The 22,500-nt window shown below is 37.4% G+C and overlaps 2 protein-coding genes across 2 annotated transcripts in view; one reads left to right on the forward strand and one right to left on the reverse strand.

The window, feature by feature from the left end:
* The window catches only part of fam174c (family with sequence similarity 174 member C), a 5,613-nt gene extending 1,497 nt beyond the window's left edge, over window positions 1-4,116 (reverse strand). The window contains exons 1-3 of the mRNA XM_042415656.1: window positions 3,685-4,116; window positions 2,474-2,596; window positions 1-57 (exon numbers count right to left, since the gene is read on the reverse strand). The exon at window positions 1-57 is cut by the window's left edge and continues 1,497 nt beyond it. Of these exons, the coding sequence (XP_042271590.1) occupies window positions 54-57; window positions 2,474-2,596; window positions 3,685-3,965 (408 nt within the window). The 5' untranslated portion in view covers window positions 3,966-4,116 and the 3' untranslated portion in view covers window positions 1-53. The remainder of the gene's footprint in view (window positions 58-2,473; window positions 2,597-3,684) is intronic.
* Window positions 4,117-12,119: 8,003 nt separating this feature from the next.
* The window catches only part of si:ch73-60h1.1 (calcium/calmodulin-dependent protein kinase type IV), a 30,166-nt gene continuing 19,785 nt past the window's right edge, over window positions 12,120-22,500 (forward strand). The window contains exons 1-5 of the mRNA XM_042417922.1: window positions 12,120-12,568; window positions 17,093-17,171; window positions 17,517-17,579; window positions 20,614-20,696; window positions 21,253-21,325. Of these exons, the coding sequence (XP_042273856.1) occupies window positions 12,462-12,568; window positions 17,093-17,171; window positions 17,517-17,579; window positions 20,614-20,696; window positions 21,253-21,325 (405 nt within the window). The 5' untranslated portion in view covers window positions 12,120-12,461. The remainder of the gene's footprint in view (window positions 12,569-17,092; window positions 17,172-17,516; window positions 17,580-20,613; window positions 20,697-21,252; window positions 21,326-22,500) is intronic.

Raw genomic sequence — 22,500 nt, forward strand, 5'->3', positions numbered from 1 at the left:
AACACAGCAGGCAGGTCTCCACTCGTCCGAAGGCAAAGAAACTCCAACTGGACTCATCTGAGTAGAGAGACATTGATTAGATCAATCAGCTGATCAATACTGACACCATGTGGCCAAATATCAGACATCATATTTACTTCAAATTCCTGCTGATCACTTCCTGACTCATCAATCACTTTTTACATTGATTTGTTGGTTTTAGATCATTACTGAGAGAATTGACCTGCAGAGAAATAAGTTACTATCATCATGTACCACAGTCACACAAATAATCCAGATTACTATCATCATGTACCACAGTAACACAAATAATCCAGATTACTATCATCACGTACCACAGTCACACAAATAATCCAGATTACTGTCATCATGTACCACAGTCACACAAATAATCCAGATTACTGTCATCATGTACCACAGTCACACAAATAATCCAGATTACTGTCATCATGTACCACAGTAACAAATAATCCAGATTACTATCATCACATACCACAGTCACACAAATAATCCAGATTACTGTCATCATGTACCACAGTCACACAAATAATCCAGATTACTATCATCATGTACCACAGTCACACAAATAATCCAGATTACTGTCATCATGTACCACAGTCACACAAATAATCCAGATTACTATCATCATGTACCACAGTCACACAAATAATCCAGATTACTATCATCATGTACCACAGTCACACAAATAATCCAGATTACTGTCATCATGTACCACAGTCACACAAATAATCCAGATTACTATCATCACGTACCACAGTCACACAAATAATCCAGATTACTGTCATCACGTACCACAGTCACACAAATAATCCAGATTACTGTCATCACGTACCACAGTCACACAAATAATCCAGATTACTGTCATCATGTACCACAGTCACACAAATAATCCAGATTACTGTCATCATGTACCACAGTCACACAAATAATCCAGATTACTATCATCACGTACCACAGTCACACAAATAATCCAGATTACTATCATCACGTACCACAGTCACACAAATAATCCAGATTACTGTCATCATGTACCACAGTCACACAAATAATCCAGATTACTGTCATCATGTACCACAGTCACACAAATAATCCAGATTACTGTCATCATGTACCACAGTCACACAAATAATCCAGATTACTATCATCACGTACCACAGTCACACAAATAATCCAGATTACTATCATCACGTACCACAGTCACACAAATAATCCAGATTACTGTCATCATGTACCACAGTCACACAAATAATCCAGATTACTGTCATCATGTACCACAGTCACACAAATAATCCAGATTACTGTCATCATGTACCACAGTCACACAAATAATCCAGATTACTGTCATCATGTACCACAGTCACACAAATAATCCAGATTACTATCATCACGTACCACAGTCACACAAATAATCCAGATTACTATCATCATGTACCACAGTCACACAAATAATCCAGATTACTGTCATCATGTACCACAGTCACACAAATAATCCAGATTACTGTCATCATGTACCACAGTCACACAAATAATCCAGATTACTGTGTCATCATGTACCACAGTCACACAAATAATCCAAATTACTATCATCATGTACCACAGTCACACAAATAATCCAGATTACTGTCATCATGTACCACAGTCACACAAATAATCCAGATTACTGTCATCATGTACCACAGTCACACAAATAATCCAGATTACTGTCATCATGTACCACAGTCACACAAATAATCCAGATTACTATCATCATGTACCACAGTCACACAAATAATCCAGATTACTATCATCATGTACCACAGTAACAAATAATCCAGATTACTATCATCACATACCACAGTCACACAAATAATCCAGATTACTATCATCATGTACCACAGTCACACAAATAATCCAGATTACTGTGTCATCATGTACCACAGTCACACAAATAATCCAAATTACTATCATCATGTACCACAGTCACACAAATAATCCAGATTACTGTCATCATGTACCACAGTCACACAAATAATCCAGATTACTGTCATCATGTACTACAGTCACACAAATAATCCAGATTACTATCATCATGTACCACAGTCACACAAATAATCCAGATTACTATCATCATGTACCACAGTCACACAAATAATCCAGATTACTGTGTCATCATGTACCACAGTCACACAAATAATCCAAATTACTATCATCATGTACCACAGTCACACAAATAATCCAGATTACTGTCATCATGTACCACAGTCACACAAATAATCCAGATTACTGTCATCATGTACTACAGTCACACAAATAATCCAGATTACTATCATCATGTACCACAGTCACACAAATAATCCAGAGTTACTGTCTCACTTAGATTAGCGAAGTTTATTTAAATAAACCAAACTATTCCTTCATCCAGTTAATGAAACCCCTCCGGTGTGTAAAGGGTTAAAGTTAAATGATCTCTGACCTGCGGAGGCTGCGAGCCTCATACAGCGTGTCGTCCTCGTCGCTCTCCACCGCCTCCATCTCCACAGAGTCGTCATAGTCAGACAGCAGACCGTACTTCTTCCTCTGGACCGGCTTCTTCAACCTGGACACACAAACACACGCACACACAGGTGAGTCGTGGTGAAGTTGCTGTAATAATTCTAACTGCCACAATGACGTTAAACAAACATTCGGGAACATTAAAAGAACTTTTATTAACAGGATGTGACTCAGACGTCAGCATGATCAAACAGAATATTAAAGTTTTGGGATGAACACTGAATAAAAATCTCTCTTCCACATCATTAGCTGTTAATTGCAGCATTAAATGTTAATTAAAGTAATTAATTAGATGAAAGCAGACAAACACGTGACAGCAGAGGAAGTTTAAAGTGATGCAGGTTGACGTGTGTCCACATGCAGAACTGTTGGTTGGTTGGTTAGTTTTTAGTGATAACTGGAATAAAACTAAACCGATAAACTGATCATTGATTAATAATGATATTGATGGACTGACTGAGAGTAAAGAAAGTAAAGAAAAAGTTTAGTTGTAGCCATGAAGGTGAAATTGTTAGAAGAGGATCAGCAGCCGAACTGAAGAGTGAATTCAACAGTTTTAGAAAAGCACGACTCAAATTTAACACTTTATGTTCTGTTGCTGATAAGAGACGAAGCTTTTAAAGCTTTTAAGGATTTTAATGGAACATCTGTCAACAAGCAGGAAGAGAGATGTTCTCACAGCGCAGATGAGGAAGTAGAAACAACAGCACCACAACTAGAAGTTCTAATGGTGGCTGATAGGAGTTATTTTAATGGTGTTTGGTGAATGAGATTCATGCCGAATATAAGATAATTACATGAGGACATTAATCACATGTTGCAGTTTATATTCCTCCGCTGATGAGCGAGCATATATCAAATTGTTAGATTTATAAATGGAGGTTGGTGTGAATCGATCATGACTGACATTACTGTCATCACAGCCCTCTGTGGACAGACGTCACACCAAACTCTATCCATAAATCAACTCATTTAATGCTTCTTCTCTTGTCAGCAGCTACATTCTGTGTAAAAAGTGAGTCGAGCTGAGCAGCTTCATCTGTACATCAAATATAAACAGGCCAGTTAGTTCTAGATATTCTCTGAGTAGAGTTTGGTTCACAGTCTGCGAACATCAGCTGTAGTTCTCACCGCACAGCTCGGATGAGGAAGTACAGGACTCCGATCATGGTGATGCCGATCAGGACGTACAGGGCCCGCTGGATCATGGAGGAGTCCACGCCGAGGCCGTGGAATAGCCCTCCGCCGCTGGCGGTGGAGTTTACCCGGCTAGAGTTCGTCACTGCGGGTCGGGGCGCCGCGGTGCTGCCGGCGGCCGGTCGGTTCGGATTCTCTGACACCGACACAGCCACCGACACGAAGACCCAACAGATCGGTACAAGAACCGCCGACAGAAGTCCGTAAAGTGTCATTTTACCTCCACAAACACGCGACTAGAAGAAATGAAGTACCGGAGAAGGACCGGGACTTTCCCAGAGACACGTCGTCAGCTGAACTCCGCTTTGTTGACAAAAAGTAAAACTAGGAAGTTCACGTCCACCTACTGCTGACGTCACACAGAGACAAGAGAGGAGTTCCCTCAGTTTGACTCGTAGGATTTATACCTGCAAGTCCTCAGAAAGGGTTTAAAGGAACCAAAGTTTCATTCACTTTTATATTCATATTATGAAACAAAATACAGTGTAAAACTACCTATTTAGTTTCTGCACTATTTCTGTCCAAAATCAAATAATTATTTCAAATATATTCAGACTGGATGGATGCTGATTACAGAGCAGCTCCTCCAGTTTTAGAAAAACACATAAATCACATTTTACAGAGTATGTACACCTGTGGACAAGAGGATACTCATTAAATTGTTAGATTTATGAATCTTTTGGTATGACGTCTGTCCACGTTCAGGAGAAAGTTAAGATTTAGGGCTGTTATAAAGGTAAAGCTGTTTTTTGTCACAGATGAGCAGGTTCACAACTACAGGAGAATATAATGCATAGCTGAGAAAATAGAGAAATAAAGTCATCACAAAATCACGATAGATTCCAATATCTATCATTGTTGATACTTCACACCAACCTCCATTCATAAATCTAGCAATTCAATATCTGCTGGCTTATCAGCAGAGATTCAGCATGTATTTAATCCACAGAGATGATTGTGAAGTGGTTTACCTACTAACTCCCATCACCAGCTTGGATGAGGAGATCCAGAACTACAGGAGGATATTAATATATAGCTGATTAATTATTCGATTAATCATAAAGTCATGATAGAATAATGACATCACACCAAACTTCATTCATAAATACAGCAGTTTAATGCTTCCTCTCTTATCGGTGGATATGCTGTAGAATGTGATGTTTGTGTCTGTAGCTACTCTACAAACAGCTGTTCAATAGCCTACAGATGCTCTTATACAAGCTAAACCCAGCGACAGATAACATTATAATGGAACTGGCCTCCATTCTTTCCCAAAAATCTGACAGACAAATGAGAAAACTGTTAAATTCTGTATTCTAAATGCAGCAAACAGTGATTTAAGATGTTCAGACTGAAATATAGTTTCTGTCACCAAAAATAAATGATGACTTTCTGCCTCAGTTTCAACTGATGTTCATTTCTACTGTCTGTAGTTTTATCCCAAAGTCGTGTCTACAGGTTTTCCTCCAACAACAGCCTCTATCACTGAGTCAGGACAGTTTTTATGTGGCCTGAGAGGTGAAACTCAGGGGAAAGATAAGTAAATAAGTAAATCTTAAATCTTTTTCTTTGTTCTTTGTAATTTCAGGCTAAATACATAAATCCTTCAGCATCTGGCAGAGCGGAAACATTTTGAATTATCATTTAGATGTTTATGTTGGGAAATAAAATCTACAGAAAGTATAACTGAAGAGTAAACTGAACAGATAAAATATGAAAATAAAAGTAATTAAAAATGTTCAAATCTTTTTAAACTCGTGTGTAGCTGCAGCTCTCTGAGAGGAAACAGCTGGTTCAGGAACATCTGGGCAGCTTCTCCGGATTTCAGAGGTGGAAGAAGTACTCAGATACTTTACTGCAGTAAAAGTACCAATACGGCAAAGTAAAAGTACATAAGTATTATGAGCTTGATGTAGTTAAAGTATTGCAGTAAAAGTACATAAGTATTATGAGCTTGATGTAGTTTAAGTATTGCAGTAAAAGTAGTGGTTTGGTCCCTCTGACTGATATATTATTATATATGACATCATTAGATTATTAATAGTGAAGCATCAGTGGAGTACTTCAAGGTTGTACTGAAGTTCAGTAGTTGAGTAAAAAGCCAATAAGAGTTTTTTATCAAACCAGCTGATCAACGATCATCAACATGTAGAGAAGAGATATTTCCTGCTTTGTCGGCAGTTTAGTTTTCAGTGAGATATTACTGAGTTTATAGTGACTTTGCTGTGGTGAACATTACTGTTACTGGTGAGAGTATTGATCAGATAAAGATGAAATCCCAACGTGCCATCCTGCGGCTGGTCAGAGGGTTTGTTTCATGTCATTCTCTTGCTTTCCATTAAAGGAATAAATTGCCCCAGAAAAAAAAGTATTAAAAAAAAAAGATGAGCTGAACCACTGATGTGAAGAGCAAATATTAATCAAAATAGGGAATGTCAAACTGTTTCATCATCAAATGCATAAAGTATATATAAAGTGTCCTCTTTCATGATAACATATGTTGTCATATATGTGTCATAACAGACTCTCTGGATGTGGACTCTCAAAAACTCACCGTGAAGTTGTGGCCTCAGCTCTGAAGTCCAATCCCTCCCATCTGAGAGAGCTGGATCTGAGTAAAACAACCTAAAGGATTTAGGATTGAAGCTTCTGTCTGCTGGACTAGAGAGTCCAAATTGTAGACTGGACTCTGAGGTCAGTTCACTGGCTGTAGCCAGTTTTTTCTATATATTCAGTGAAGAATATATATATTTGTATATATCCTCGAGAATTTTTTTTTTTCAGGAATTCAAAATTCACTGTCTTGTTCTGTGTAGAAATAACTTCCAAAGTTTAAACTAATATGAGGCTTCAGCAGTCAGAGTAAATGACATTTTATCTACATCATTTATTTTTTATTCAGATTGAGTTACTGCAGGTTGTCAGAGATTAGCTGCGCTTATCTGGTCTCAGCTCTGAAGTCCAACCCCTTCCATCTGAGAGAGCTGGACCTGAGTCTGAATGAGCTGTGGGTTTCAGGGATGAAGCTTCTGTCTGCTAAACTGGAGAGTCCAAACTGTAGACTGGAGATTCTGATGTCAGTTCACTGGCTGTAGCTTTGGAATTTTTTTTTCTATATATTCAATTCAAATCCTTCACTGAAGTTTCAGATGTTTGGTTCATAATTTTTTGTGATTTACCTGAGCACAAATATGTAGAATTTATATTTTTCAGGAATTCAAAATCCACAATCTTGTTCTGTGTAAAAATGACTTCCGAAGTTTGAACTAATATGAGGCTTCAGCAGTCTGAGTTACAGATATCAAGTAAGTATCTTTGTGTTTCTTCAGTGTTTCTGTGCTGAGCTGCAGTGGAGGGATCGTAATTCAAGGAGGGAATTTTGTACTAATAGTCTGTAACTTTGAGTCAAACAAATCAAGTGGGTGTCTACCAAACTGTCAATGCCTCATATTAGCTTCAGCTGAACTTATGAACTAATTTCCTACAGTGTAGCTGTGTTAGGAAGAGACCACTTCACAGTCACTATGGACAGGAGGAATGATTACCACCACCAATAACATGTTTTAATTATACATACTTGCTAAACTATCAAATACAGGGATAAGGAGGTCATGTAATAAATAATGAACAAGGTTTTAGTCCAAAATGTCTGATTTCATATTGATCCTCTAATTACAGACTTGACAGTAGAAGAATGACATTATGATGATCCACAATAACACATGACAAAGTCACTCTGCTCATTTAAGGGAAAAGCTCATTGATGAGGACATAGCTGTATCATAAATGACATTTTATCTGCATAATTTATTCTTTATTCAGATTTGGTAACTGCGGTTTGTCAGAGATCAGCTGTGCTTCTCTGGTCTCAGCTCTGAAGTCCAACCCCTCCCATCTAAGAGAGCTGGATCTGAATGGAAACAACCTTCAGCTTTAGGGTTGAAGCTGCTGTGTGATTTTCTGGAGCGCCAACACTGTAGACTGAAGACTCTGAGGTCAATTCACTGACTATTGTCAGTTACTGTTACTATTGTTAAACAACTGAACCTAATTTATGTACATACATAACTTACATCCATTAAGTTATTTTTTTCCATATTTTAATTTTTTTACTGCACAAATTTTAGTCCGTAGTTATAAAAGATGACTGATTCTTAAAGAAACTGTAGAAAATGTCCACTCTTAGTTGTTAAAGTAAATTAATGTTTGTAATTTTTAGTAAAGAGTCACATCTGTCTTCAGAAGATGCTCCCAACTAATATCTGTTTTAAATTGATCAAGTTTACTTCCTAAAGGGGAAATATTTCTTTATTCTATTTTTTAATGTGTTTTAATGAATAATGTTTGATCATTGATATTGATCCTTCAGAACACACACACACACACACACACACACACACACACACACACACACACACACACACACACACACAGAGGGAGGACACAGAGAGATCAATGCAGGTGTTTAAAGTATGAATATAGTATTTTTTATGAATCAGTGTTGACATGAATATGTGACTGAATGTTGAGAACTCTCTATCACTGTTTCTATTTGACCATTTTTAACCTTCATCCTGTTGGGTTCAGCTGTTTGGAGTTTCCATTTTCTGAACTTTTACATTCTAAACCTTTTTCAGCTCTGAACAGATTATGAAACAATGAATGATTTCAAGCATAAACTTTGTCTTCTAAAGTGATGTAATTTATTCTTTATTCAGATTGAGTGGCTTCAGGTTGTCAGAGATCAGCTCTGCTTCTGTGGCCTCAGCTCTGAAGTCCAACCCCTCCCGTCTGAGAGAGCTGGATCTCAGTGGAAACAACCTCCACTGTAAGGCAGAGTAGCAACGGTGGATAAGGGCAGTAGATAGCTCCTTGCATTACATTCTAGGTGAACTCTTTTATGAGACTACCTTGTTTGGTTATTGGTCCCGGTTTCCGGATGGTGTCCCGTATTTGTTAATTCATATTAATAATTCTATTAATTATTATAATTAATTAATTAAAAAACTAATGGATGTAGCTTACTGTATATGTAATGTTTAATTATCAAATCAAATTCCCACATCACTTGCTTTCAATGGAGGGAGTGGCGTTTATCCCATTCCCATTTGATAGTTTATTTCCCTTATACCAAACAGGGCAATTAGGTTAAAATATTTAAATGTAAAAATGTGATTGTGACTATAACTATATATAGACGAAAGGATTAAGAAAACCCTGCTCACAACAACGTTTTTGGGGCAGCTGCCCCAGGCCCACAGTTCTCTCTCGTTACAAAGAGACCCACCTTGGGCTCAGTCTGCCTGACTGAACATGCATTTTTGGTTTAGTTGATATTTTGAATAAAGTTTGTTTGTGTGTCTTGATTGTGGCAAAAAATAAAAAGTCAGACTCAGAGATATGTCTATCTCTTGGGTTAGGGTTAGGGTTAGGGTTAAATGTAGTTTGTTAGTGATGAACTCTACACACAGAATATAATGTGAACAGCTTCTCTCTGTCAGTGCTGCTTTTGTCCACTCAGGGACGCTGTGGTGTGCGTGTGTGCGTGTGTGTGTGTGTGAGAGAGAGAGAGAGAGCGAGAGAGATACAGGAAGTATCAGCGTGTCTGTATGATGTTCTGTAATAATCTGATAATAATCCCACAGAGGTTTATAATCTCACATGTGGAGATGTAGAGGATTTGTGCTCATACGCTATGAAGATATATAAAATATATCTGTGTGTAATATGCATCAACACACACATACACACACACACACACTTTACTTCTCCTTCTATAGCTACTTGTGAGGGCCCTCACTGACATTACTTAACTTAAAGCTGATTCTAACATTAACCCTAAAGCCACATTTAAACTTTAAACAGCAGCTCCAAGAAGTGATAAAGAAAAATATCCTGACTTTATTAAAATATCCTGATTTTATTTAAAATGTCCTGACTTTATTAAAATATCCCGACTTTATTAAAATGTCCCGACTTTATTAAAATGTCCTGACTTTATTTAAAATATCCTGATTTTATTTAAAATATCCTGATTTTATTTAAAATGTCCTGACTTTATTAAAATGTCCTGACTTTATTTAAAATGTCCTGACTTTATTAAAATGTCCTGACTTTATTTAAAATATCCTGATTTTATTTAAAATGTCCTGACTTTATTAAAATGTCCTGACTTTATCAAAATGTCCTGACTTTATTAATTTGTCCTGACTTTATCAAAATGTCCTGATTTTATTAAAATGTCCTGACTTTATTAAAATGTCCTGACTTTATTAAAATATCCTGACTTTATTAAAATGTCCTGACTTTATCAAAATGTCCTGACTTTATTAATTTGTCCTGACTTTATCAAAATGTCCTGATTTTATTAAAATGTCCTGACTTTATTAAAATGTCCTGACTTTATTAAAATGTCCTGACTTTATTAAAATATCCTGACTTTACTTAAAATGTCCTGACTTTATTAATTTGTCCTGACTTTATCAAAATGTCCTGATTTTATCAAAATGTCCTGACTTTATTAATTTGTCCTGACTTTATCAAAATGTCCTGATTTTATTAAAATGTCCTGACTTTATTAAAATGTCCTGACTTTATTAAAATGTCCTGACTTTATTAAAATGTCCTGACTTTATTAAAATATCCTGACTTTACTTAAAATGTCCTGACTTTATTAAAATATCCTGACTTTATCAAAATGTCCTGACTTTATTAAAATGTCCTGACTTTATTAAAATGTCCTGACTTTATCAAAATGTCCTGACTTTATTAAAGTGTCCTGACTTTATTAAAATATCCTGACTTTATCAAAATGACCTGACTTATTAAAATGTCCTGACTTTATAAATGTGTCCTGACTCATGGTGTTCACTCACAAACAGAGAAACAGAATAACACAGTCACTGGTTGAGCAGCTGTCGGTGTTCCTGAACAGGTTCTAACACTTGTTTCTTCACTTCATGCTTCTATAAGAACTCAGCTGTCGGCCGTATGATGTGTTTACACATCACTATGTTCTTATGAAGTTATCAAAGTGTTCTAATAAATCTATCAGAAATAGCTCACATGCAGTAACTCTTCCCTCCGAGAGATGTTGTTTAACTGATATAAAATGTGTTTAAGATTAAAAAACTGTTGCTAGGCACCTGTTGGTGTTCAGGATGGTTGCCGAGGTGTTAAGGAGTTGGGAGGTTGTTGTCAAGGTGTTGTCAGGTGTGAATAATCCCACCAATAGTAATATGGGTTAGAAAGATGAGAAAGTAAATAAAGTCTTTATTAGTTTCTTAAATATTGTTATTTTATTTTCAGTGTTTTTATTCATTGAAACAGTCATCATTCTTTCATTTATTCAGAAAAGTGAGATGAAGTTTAATCTTCTCTCCACACATGATGTGACATTAAAGTATTTTCTTATCCTCCTGTAATAACTCATTTTAAAGTGATTAAGCAGAGATTTATGTAACTGTGAGATTATGTTTTTTTGATGACGTGGTTGAAAAGTGAACCTTACAGTAAAATAAGCCTGTAAACACGTGCAGAGGGAATAAAACCCTGAATCATTAAAGCCTCCAAGTCTGTTTCTAAGTATTTTCATGAAGAATTGATCTGAATCAGATGAAGACATGATGACGTGTGACGGACAGACTGACGTGTTTCAGTGCGGTGCTTCATGTAGGGGTTGCGGGTTTGATTCCCGCAGGATTAGACCTGCAGCTGTCAGCTGATGCACATTCATGTATTGAGTTTATTTCTGTATTTAGGTTGCTGATCACTGACTGACAGGGCGTCTGGCTAATGGGAGCGCAGCTAATTTGTCCTGCAGGGCTGTGATTGGTGGGAGCGGTGACAGGAGGCGGGACTGTGAGATTACAGCAGCAGATCCAGCGGACATCTGGAGCAGCCCTACCCGGGAATCAGACCTCCAGACACCGACATCCAGCACCGATCCTGCCCGAGAATCAGACCTCCAGACACCGACATCCAGCACCGATCCTGCCCGGGTATCAGACCTCCAGACACCGACATCCCGCACCGATCCTGCCCGAGAATCAGACCTCCAGACACCGACATCACGCACTGAGCCTACCCGGTAATCAGACCTCCAGACACCGACATCCCGCACGAGCCTACCCGGGAATCAGACCTCCAGACACCGACATCCCGCACCGAGCCTGCCCGGGTTCCGTGTCTTTTTCCCGGTGAGCGCGCAGCCGGGCTTTGGTGCTGAAGCTCCGCCGGGAGGCTGCTGCTCTGCGGAGGGGAGGGGGGTGGGTGGGGTGGGGTGGGGGGACGGTTTCTGCCGGTAAAAACACGGAAATAGGAATAAACCGGGAGGGGGGTGATGGACTAAGCTGATCTCACATCTGAGAAGCCGACACATCTGGACCGGGTTTGTCTGGATCCCGGGTCCTGCTGCAGTCTGGATTAAATTTATTTCATTTGTATTTCTCTGATCCTGGTCCTGGTTCAGAGTCTGAGGGGAGGGCAGGCAGTCTGGATTAAAACTCATCAGGATCATGAACACCCCCTCTCTGCTCCTCTAATCTGGGTTTTACTGAGCTGGATTTAAATCTGGGATCTGATCTGGATTACTCTGCTCCTGGTTCCGATCGGGTCACATCTGACCCGGTCTGCACCCGTCCTGATCTTGGTGTGATCTCGGATCTGGTCCCAGTCCTCTCGGTCCTGGTGTGAGGAGATCTGGTGTCATCATGCCGACGTCCCGGCCCGGATCTGAGCCGGTGGAGTTCTGGGTGGACGGGTCCAGGAGGGACGGGACCGTGGAGGAGGTCTACAGTCTGAGTACCGAACTGGGCAGGTCTGGACCGCTTTGTTAAAGGGGCACTGAAGACGGGTTCATGTGGACCCTCATAACAACAACAACAACAACAACAATGATCATGATAATAATAATAATAATACCTTTATTTATCAACAAGTTACAAAGCGCTTTACATAAATGTAAAAAGCATTTTTAAAAGCAAACAGTTATTGATTTATTATTTATGATCAGCAGTTTATTGGCTAGTTAAACGTTGACGTAAAAAAAACATCTGACTGTTTGTCTTTGTGAGCATCCTGTTTTTGTTTTGTCTGTCAAAGTACTTTGTAAACTCTGTTTTTAAAGGTGATATATAAATAAAGTGATGATTATTATAATAATAATAATTATTATATACAATAAGAAGTGCTCATACAGCAATAATGGCAGACCAGGTGATAGAATAATATTAATCACAAACAGATCAACAGAAACCATGGCAACAACAGAAGAGAAACAACAAGTTGAGCAGTTGTGTAAACTAACAGCACCTTTAGCAAGAAAAAATATGTATAAAACATAAATGATCTGTGTCCTTAAGAAGAGACTTTTGCCATTTCTTTCCAGATGTTCAGTTTGTGTCTGAACCAGCTGTTACACACGAGTCACCTGACATACGTCACCTGAGCTGCACCACTGGATGGCAGCTGTCACTCAAACTAATGATGGGACGTGTTAGGCCGACTGATGTTTCAGCCTGTTGTGTGGTTTTTCTTGGGTTTGGGTTTAGGAGTCAGGGTTAGGGGTCAGAGTTAGGGATTAGCAGTTAGGGGTCAGGCTTAGGGGTCAGGGTTAGGACAGACTCAGGTAACGTGTACCTACAACAGAGGCGGCCGCAGCAGAGGCCATGGCGGTGGCCTCGGATGTCACATGAGTGGGACTCTTTTTTTTTTTTCTTACTGACAGGTGTGCTTCTATTCAGCTTTTGGAAATACGCACTTTTTCTCCAATAACGTTTTTCCTGTTTTTTCCCGTTAACTCTGACAGTTTTTTATCTGCTTTGTTTTTCAAAGCCTTACTGGTCGGTCAGTTTTCACCTAACAGCCACTGAACGCACCTTCACCCCCACTCGCCTTTTTATCTGGAGGACTGGGAGCACTTTGTCTGTTGTCCTCAGCACTAATGTAGTCGGGGCCGACCCGCAATCCTCATCACCAACATAGTCGGGGCCGACCCGCAATCCTCATCACCAACATAGTCGGGGCCAACCCATAATCCTCAGCACCAGCGTAGTCGGGGCCGACCCGCAATCCTCAGCACCAACGTATTCGAGGCCGACCCGCAATCTTCAGCACCAACGTATTCGAGGCCGACCCATAATCCTCAGCACCAACATAGTCGGGGCTGACCCATAATCCTCAGCACCAACATAGTCGGGGCCGACCCATAATCCTCATCACACAGTGAGGACTTGTTCTCCAAAACTCTTCTATCGCTGCACATCGCTGTTAATGTTGTTGTTGTTGCTGTTGTTGTTGTTTGCTTTCCAATTCAAATTTCTCAATTCAAATTCACAAATGTGAGAGAACACCGTCGCCACCAGCTCGGTTACCAGGTGTCCTGTTGCCATAGAGACCAGCCATGACTGTGTGTGTGTGTGTGTGTGTGTGTGTGGCTTTTCAGATGGATCTGTTTCCTCCATCTGTCCCAGCAGAATAACAGATCCCCCCTACACACACACACACGCACGCACACACGCACACACACACACACACGCACGCACGCACGCACACACGCACGCACGCACGCACGCACACACACACACACACACACACACACACAGAGTCATTTTCACAGTTAGAGCAGATGTGTGTCGGCAGGTTCTCTTCAGGAAGTGACTGAAGCTGAGAGACAGGAAGTGATCAGACTTTGTGGGCGGGGCTAATAATGCGTCAGTATTGATTAATCAATCTGCAGCCCATTTAAAACTGTTCTCCAGTGATTCAGTCTGTCACTTCAACAACAATAAGTATTTCCATATTACATATATTTTATTTAATTTGTGCATTTTAAAAAATGCTGAACATTCAAAAATCTCAAAGTATCACAAAAACGTTTTTAACTCTGAGGTGCAAAAGTTTCTAAAGTGATGAAAACAAGAAGCAAAGTTCAGCGTGAACAGACTGAGTTTAGTTGTGCTGACAACAGTCAGAACTGATGACTGACAGCCATCAACAGCATCACTGATTCACAACCAAAACAGTGTTCATTTGCAGATTTGATCATTTTCCTGAACAAAAAGTTAATTTCCATCCAGCGGTTTTTAAAGAAGCTGATGGATTCATTTAATATTCTCCTACAAAAAATAAAAAAATCCCCCCATCAGTTCACTGTATCTGTTCACTCTGTCAGCACTTTGCATGTTATGCTTGTTCAAAAAAGTTCAGTGTGCTTTCAGAAAAGACACATGTTATTATAATATTATTTATTATTTATTATAATTTTATTATTATAAAAGGACAGGTGTGCTGTTATGATTATTATTAAAGGACAGGTGTGCTGTTATTATTATTATTATAAAAGGACAGGTGTGCTGTTATGATTATTATTAAAGGACAGGTGTGCTGTTATTATTATTATTATAAAAGGACAGGTGTGCTGATATTATTATTATTATTAAAGGACAGGTGTGTTGTTATGATTATTATTAAAGGACAGGTGTGTTGTTATGATTATTATTAAAGGACAGGTGTGTTGTTATGATTATTATTAAAGGACAGGTGTGTTGATATTATTATTATTAAAGGACAGGTGTGTTGTTATGATTATTATTAAAGGACAGGTGTGTTGTTATGATTATTATTAAAGGACAGGTGTGCTGATATTATGATTATTATTAAAGGACAGGTGTGCTGATATTATGATTATTATTAAAGGACAGGTGTGTTGATATTATTATTATTAAAGGACAGGTGTGCTGATATAATTATTATTAAAGGACAGGTGTGTTGTTATGATTATTATTAAAGGACAGGTGTGTTGTTATGATTATTATTAAAGGACAGGTGTGCTGATATTATGATTATTATTAAAGGACAGGTGTGCTGATATTATGATTATTATTAAAGGACAGGTGTGTTGATATAATTATTATTAAAGGACAGGTGTGCTGATATAATTATTATTATTAAAGGACAGGTGTGCTGATATAATTATTATTAAAGGACAGGTGTGTTGTTATAATTATTATTAAAGGACAGGTGTGCTGATATTATGATTATTATTAAAGGACAGGTGTGTTGTTATGATTATTATTAAAGGACAGGTGTGTTGTTATGATTATTATTAAAGGACAGGTGTGCTGATATAATTATTATTAAAGGACAGGTGTGTTGTTATGATTATTATTAAAGGACAGGTGTGCTGATATTATGATTATTATTAAAGGACAGGTGTGCTGATATTATGATTATTATTAAAGGACAGGTGTGTTGATATAATTATTATTAAAGGACAGGTGTGCTGATATAATTATTATTAAAGGACAGGTGTGTTGTTATAATTATTATTAAAGGACAGGTGTGTTGTTATAATTATTATTAAAGGACAGGTGTGTTGTTATGATTATTATTAAAGGACAGGTGTGTTATTATGATTATTATTATTAAAGGACAGGTGTGTTATTATGATTATTATTATTAAAAGACAGGTGTGTTATTATGATTATTATTATTAAAGGACAGGTGTGTTGTTATGATTATTAAAGGACAGGTGTGTTGTTATGATTATTATTATTAAAGGACAGGTGTGTTATTATGATTATTATTAAAGGACAGGTGTGTTGTTATAATTATTATTAAAGGACAGGTGTGTTGTTATAATTATTATTATTAAAGGACAGGTGTGTTGTTATAATTATTATTAAAGGACAGGTGTGTTGTTATAATTATTAAAGGACAGGTGTGTTGTTATGATTATTATTATTAAAGGACAGGTGTGTTGTTATAATTATTAAAGGACAGGTGTGTTGTTATGATTATTATTATTAAAGGACAGGTGTGTTGTTATGATTATTATTAAAGGACAGGTGTGTTGTTATAATTATTAAAGGACAGGTGTGTTGTTATAATTATTATTAAAGGACAGGTGTATTGTTATGATTATTATTATTAAAGGACAGGTGTGTTGTTATAATTATTAAAGGACAGGTGTGTTGTTATAATTATTATTAAAGGACAGGTGTGTTGTTATGATTATTATTATTAAAGGACAGGTGTGTTGTTATAATTATTAAAGGACAGGTGTGTTGTTATAATTATTATTAAAGGACAGGTGTATTGTTATGATTATTATTATTAAAGGACAGGTGTGTTGTTATAATTATTAAAGGACAGGTGTGTTGTTATAATTATTATTAAAGGACAGGTGTGTTGTTATGATTATTATTATTATTAAAGGACAGGTGTGTTGTTATAATTATTAAAGGACAGGTGTGTTGTTATAATTATTAAAGGACAGGTGTGTTGGACGTCGAGCAGCGTTCAGGTTTAACATTGTGGTTTGTTTTGTGTCTTCCTGCAGAGGAGCGACATCCATCGTGTATCGCTGTGAGGAGAAACAGACCCAGAAGCCGTACGCTGTCAAAGTCCTGAAGAAAACGGTCAGTGTCTCCATGATGGAGAAACCTGAGGTCAGAGGTCAACACAGGGTCCTGGCAGCTGTCATCCACTGACTGATTATCCACTAACCCACAAACGGCTCCTGATGGTTGTTGGTGTTTTACCATTTACCGTCTCTGTACCACGGCTGGACAGACACAGATGAAACTGATCTATTCTCATCTCAACAAAATGATTTTCCAAAATAGTTGCTGACTAAAATAAATCCTGTAAATCAGCTGCTGCTGTTGGACTCAGTGTTCAGATAAAACAAACACAACTTGTGTGGTAGGTCATCATGTTACTCAGCTTCTTTCTGCCGTCTGATTTTGTTTTTTCTGTCGCAGATCGACAAGAAAATCGTTCGTACTGAAATCGGCGTTCTGCTGCGTCTCTCCCACCCAAACATCGTGAGTATCTGTTTCTCAACACACAGGTCTGCTGATACTGTGCTGGATTCTATGTGCTGACTCATTTTGTGTGTTTGTGTGAGGTTGTGTGAAGTATGTTTCTACAAGTCCAGTATTACTTTGAGTTATTACAATTGTCTCTGATTGGTTCCCTGCAGGAATCAATACTGAGTCCACATGTTCAAACTCTTCAACAGCAACAATTCTGGATCAAACTGTGACACATTTGCATAGTTTTCACCCAGAAAGCATTCAGTGACTACAGCCTTCAAATGTCCTCAATACGTTTCTCACTCAAACACAAACAAGCAACAAAACATTTGACATGTTTACATCCTCACTTCCAAACTCTCCAGTTTATGTTCAAACACTAACATGTATTCATACTGAGATACATCTATATTCAACCAAAAAACAAGATGAAAGCTTTCCTGCTGCATTTCTATGACTCGTTCCTGTAGATACACTGTAGTACGTTCTATAGAGAGCTACACATCTGACTGTATTTACACTATATACACATTTATATACTATCAACCACTAAACTACATAAACACAATATACACATTTATATACTATCAACCACTAAACTACATAAACACAATATACACATTTATACACTATCAACCATTAAACTACATATAAACACAATATACACATTTATACACTATCAACCATTAAACTACATAAACACAATATACACATTTATACACTATCAACCATTAAACTACATATAAACACAATATACACATTTATACACTATCAACCATTAAACTACATAAACACAATATACACATTTATACACTATCAACCATTAAACTACATATAAACACAATATACACATTTATACACTATCAACCATTAAACTACATATAAACACAATATACACATTTATACACTATCAACCATTAAACTACATATAAACACAATATACACATTTATACACTATCAACCATTAAACTACATATAAACACTATATACACATTTATACACTATCAACCATTAAACTACATAAACACAATATACACATTTATACACTATCAACCATTAAACTACATATAAACACAATATACACATTTATACACTATCAACCATTAAACTACATAAACACAATATACACATTTATACACTATCAACCATTAAACTACATATAAACACAATATACACATTTATACACTATCAACCATTAAACTACATAAACACAATATACACATTTATACACTATCAACCATTGAACTACATATAAACACTATATACACATTTATACACTATCAACCATTAAACTACATAAACACAATATACACATTTACACACTATCAACCATTAAACTACATAAACACAATATACACATTTATACACTATCAACCATTAAACTACATAAACACAATATACACATTTATACACTATCAACCATTAAACTACATATAAACACAATATACACATTTATACACTATCAACCATTAAACTACATAAACACAATATACACATTTATACACTATCAACCATTAAACTACATATAAACACAATATACACATTTATACATTATCAACCATTAAACTACATAAACACTATATACACATTTATACACTATCAACCATTAAACTACATAAACACAATAAAACAGTGATGTAATAAAGATCCTCATGTGCTGCCTGTTTTTATCTCAGTGTGTCTGATTGACACATGAGTTGTTGTGTTGTTGTGTTTTGTGTGTAAAATGAGCTGCTGTGTGCAGCTGTTCAACATGTGGACTCAGTATTGAACCAAACTGGGAACCAATCAGAAAAACTGTACTGAAGTAATAATCATATAGAGAATAAATATCAGAAAGAAAGATGTTAGTATATTATATTGACTTCACAGTGCTCTGAGTGGTTTGGATGTTACTACATGGTTGCTATGGAGTTCTGACTATTGCTAGGATGTTGCTTAGTGGTTGCTATGGTGTGTACCAGGGTTAGTGTTGAGTATAGGTTAGATTTTATAGAGATACAACTGTGTTGGAAAATATCTGGTTCTTTAGTAAAAAATCAAAGCTACAAGTCTGTAGACATCAAATCTTTGAGTTAGAAGTTCTCCCACGATGCATTTTAGCAAGAATCGCAGGGCTTCATATTATGTAGAAAACTGAAAACTGCAGATTAAATCAATTTATTTTCATCTCTAACAGGCTTCTCCTGAACACTAAACATCACGGTGGGTTAAAATTAGACCCAGTTTGGGTCAATATAGCAGCAACAACATCAGGTTAACTTTAGTAATCTGTTACTGTGAGCCAGTGTTACACACAACAAGCTTCAGCAACTGTCACAAATCTTTTGATTCCTGTACAAAACGATGTGCAGATGACATTCAAAAGATACACAAGTTATTAACAATCAGTAACAAACTGTGACATGTATGTTTAAAAAGAGCAGATTATAACAAGCTTTAGTTTGGGTGAATAATAAAATTAAAACTGGCTCAGAACAACATGAACACAGGATTGTGTTGCTGCTGTATCATTCCAAGATGGGTCAAATTTAACACTGGTTTTGAGTGTGTAGCACATAGACTGTATATAGATAATGGACGTAGCCGCCTTGACGTCACCTGTTGGTTTGTGGATTCCCATTTTGAAGCCTCAAGTTTGCCATTTTGACTGTCGCCATCTTGGATTTTTGGAGCCAGAAGTGATCATATTTGGATGAGAGGGTGGAGCTGACCCTAACGCTAGCTGTTAGCTTGATGCAACATGCATTTTCTCATAGACTTCTTTTTGCAGCCAGTGGAGTCGCCCCCTGCTGGCCATTAGAGAGAATGCAGGCTTAAGGCACTTCTGCGTTGGCTTCACTTTTCAGACCCGGAGCTACCTGCTTGGTGTAGCAACAGCAGCTGAGGATCATGGGTATTGTAGGAATATAGCCGTCCACCAAACTGATGGACAAAACTGGATTTCTCAGAAACAAAGTGTAAATATTTAAAATGTGTTTTTGTTGATGCACAACGACAAAAACGTGTGAATTATTTAAAGTGATAAACATGTTTGTTTCAGATCCAGCTGAAGGAGATCTTTGAGACGGACACTGACATCGCTCTGGTGCTGGAGCTGGTTACCGGAGGAGAGCTGTTCGACAGGTACACACAGAGACAACCCAGCTCTCTGATTGGCTGGCAGCCATGAGTCTAGTATATAGTAGTTCTAAAGTATATTATAGTATATAATAGTTCTAAATCAGCAATACAGGTCTGTTAGCCTGCAGGTAACCATAACAACAGCAGTGATGCTTCAGTTAACTGACTGCTGAAACTAAACTAAACACAGACTGTAAAACACAGTCATCACTAAAATACTTTAAAGGATCATTCTGCTGATTTGCTATATTTTTCTTCATGTTTGGATCCAAACCAACAATGAACTGATCTACTATTAAGTATTGTGTGTGTATCAAAGTCTGATATATCTTATTCCTCCATGAAACTATTAAAACACATCAGTGAATCACACCGCTGCACTGGGTCACATGTTCCTTCATCATGAAGAGTTTGGTCACGTTAGTTTGTTTAGAAACAGCTCCAAAGACCAATACTAACAGCACACAGTATACTACAGTACTCTGCGTAATTATACTCTCTGTTTACTCCATGTGGTGTTTCACGATCGTTTACTACAGTAAACTGTGTATTTGTACAGGATCGTGGAACGCGGTTATTACAGTGAGCGAGATGCCGCTCATGTCATCAAGCAGATCCTGGAGGCCGTGGCGGTAAGATGCTGCTTTCACTGTCTGTTCTCACTGTCAGGAAAATGCAGCGCTGTGGAGGTTTCTGCTTCTCATCAAACAGCAGCGACATCAGCTGATTGGCTCCATCCAGCCCTCCGATCATTAGATTATTGATCACTTCCTGCTCTGCTTAGTCTGCAGCTTCTCAAACTGTTTTCATATCTGAAACTGTGTCGACGTCACCGTCAATCTGACATCATGAGGACAAAATAATATTGTCTACATTAACAATCTTTAGAGCTCCAGTTAGTTTACTTACTGAAAGATTCTTATTCTAGTTAGCTTCAGATCCTGTCAGCTCAGAGTTATTATGGGGGTAAAATAGTTGCAATATTATTTGCAGATAATAGTGTTACTATTTTACCCCCATAAGTTAGCCTCTAGTTTTTGTTAGTTTTGGCGTCTGTTATCCTAGAGTTAGCTTCTAGTTCCAGTTAGTTTGGTTAACTTTTATTTCCTGTTAGTGTAGAACTGAATAAGATGACTCTCTTTGTATTGCACTTTTCTTTCAAAGACTTTCAAGGGAAAAGAACTAACAGAATAAAATCAAACACAAGTAAAAACAAAAATCATGAAACACAAGAACAATAAACAGTTAAAAGTAGAAGAAAATCAAACATCAAACACGTTTAGCACCTTGATGCTCAGAGATAGTGTTCAGGTCTCTGACTGCAGGATGGATTGGTGACTAGCTCGTTAGCTAACAACATGTAAATGAGACAGATTTGGGTCTGTTGTGAAAGCAGGACATGCTAAACATGCTCTAACTGATATCCATCTGAAATATCCAATTGGTGCTTTATTAGCACATGAACAGTGGTTCTGTAGGATTTCTTGCTGCCGTTCAGAAGCAGGTTTTGTTTCTGATGTGGGAGTGAGACCTCCTCCAGCTGATGAATCACACTCAGCAGGTTTAATCAAATATGAAAGCGGCACAAAATCAGTTTTAAATGTCAGCATGTGATGCTTAAACAGAACACGACGCGTTCACTGACATACGTACTTACACAACACTCAGCTGTTGACAGCAAAAAGGAGGTTTGCGTCACAGTTCAAAGACAAGAGGAACACAAGAGCATGACTCGGCCGATGTAAAAAACAGTCTTTACGTAGAAAAATACAAGGATTCAAAAATCCAGGCAGTCAAACAAAGTACA

Source organism: Thunnus maccoyii, chromosome 7 (genome assembly GCF_910596095.1).
Source record: "Thunnus maccoyii chromosome 7, fThuMac1.1, whole genome shotgun sequence".
NCBI lineage: Eukaryota > Metazoa > Chordata > Actinopteri > Scombriformes > Scombridae > Thunnus > Thunnus maccoyii.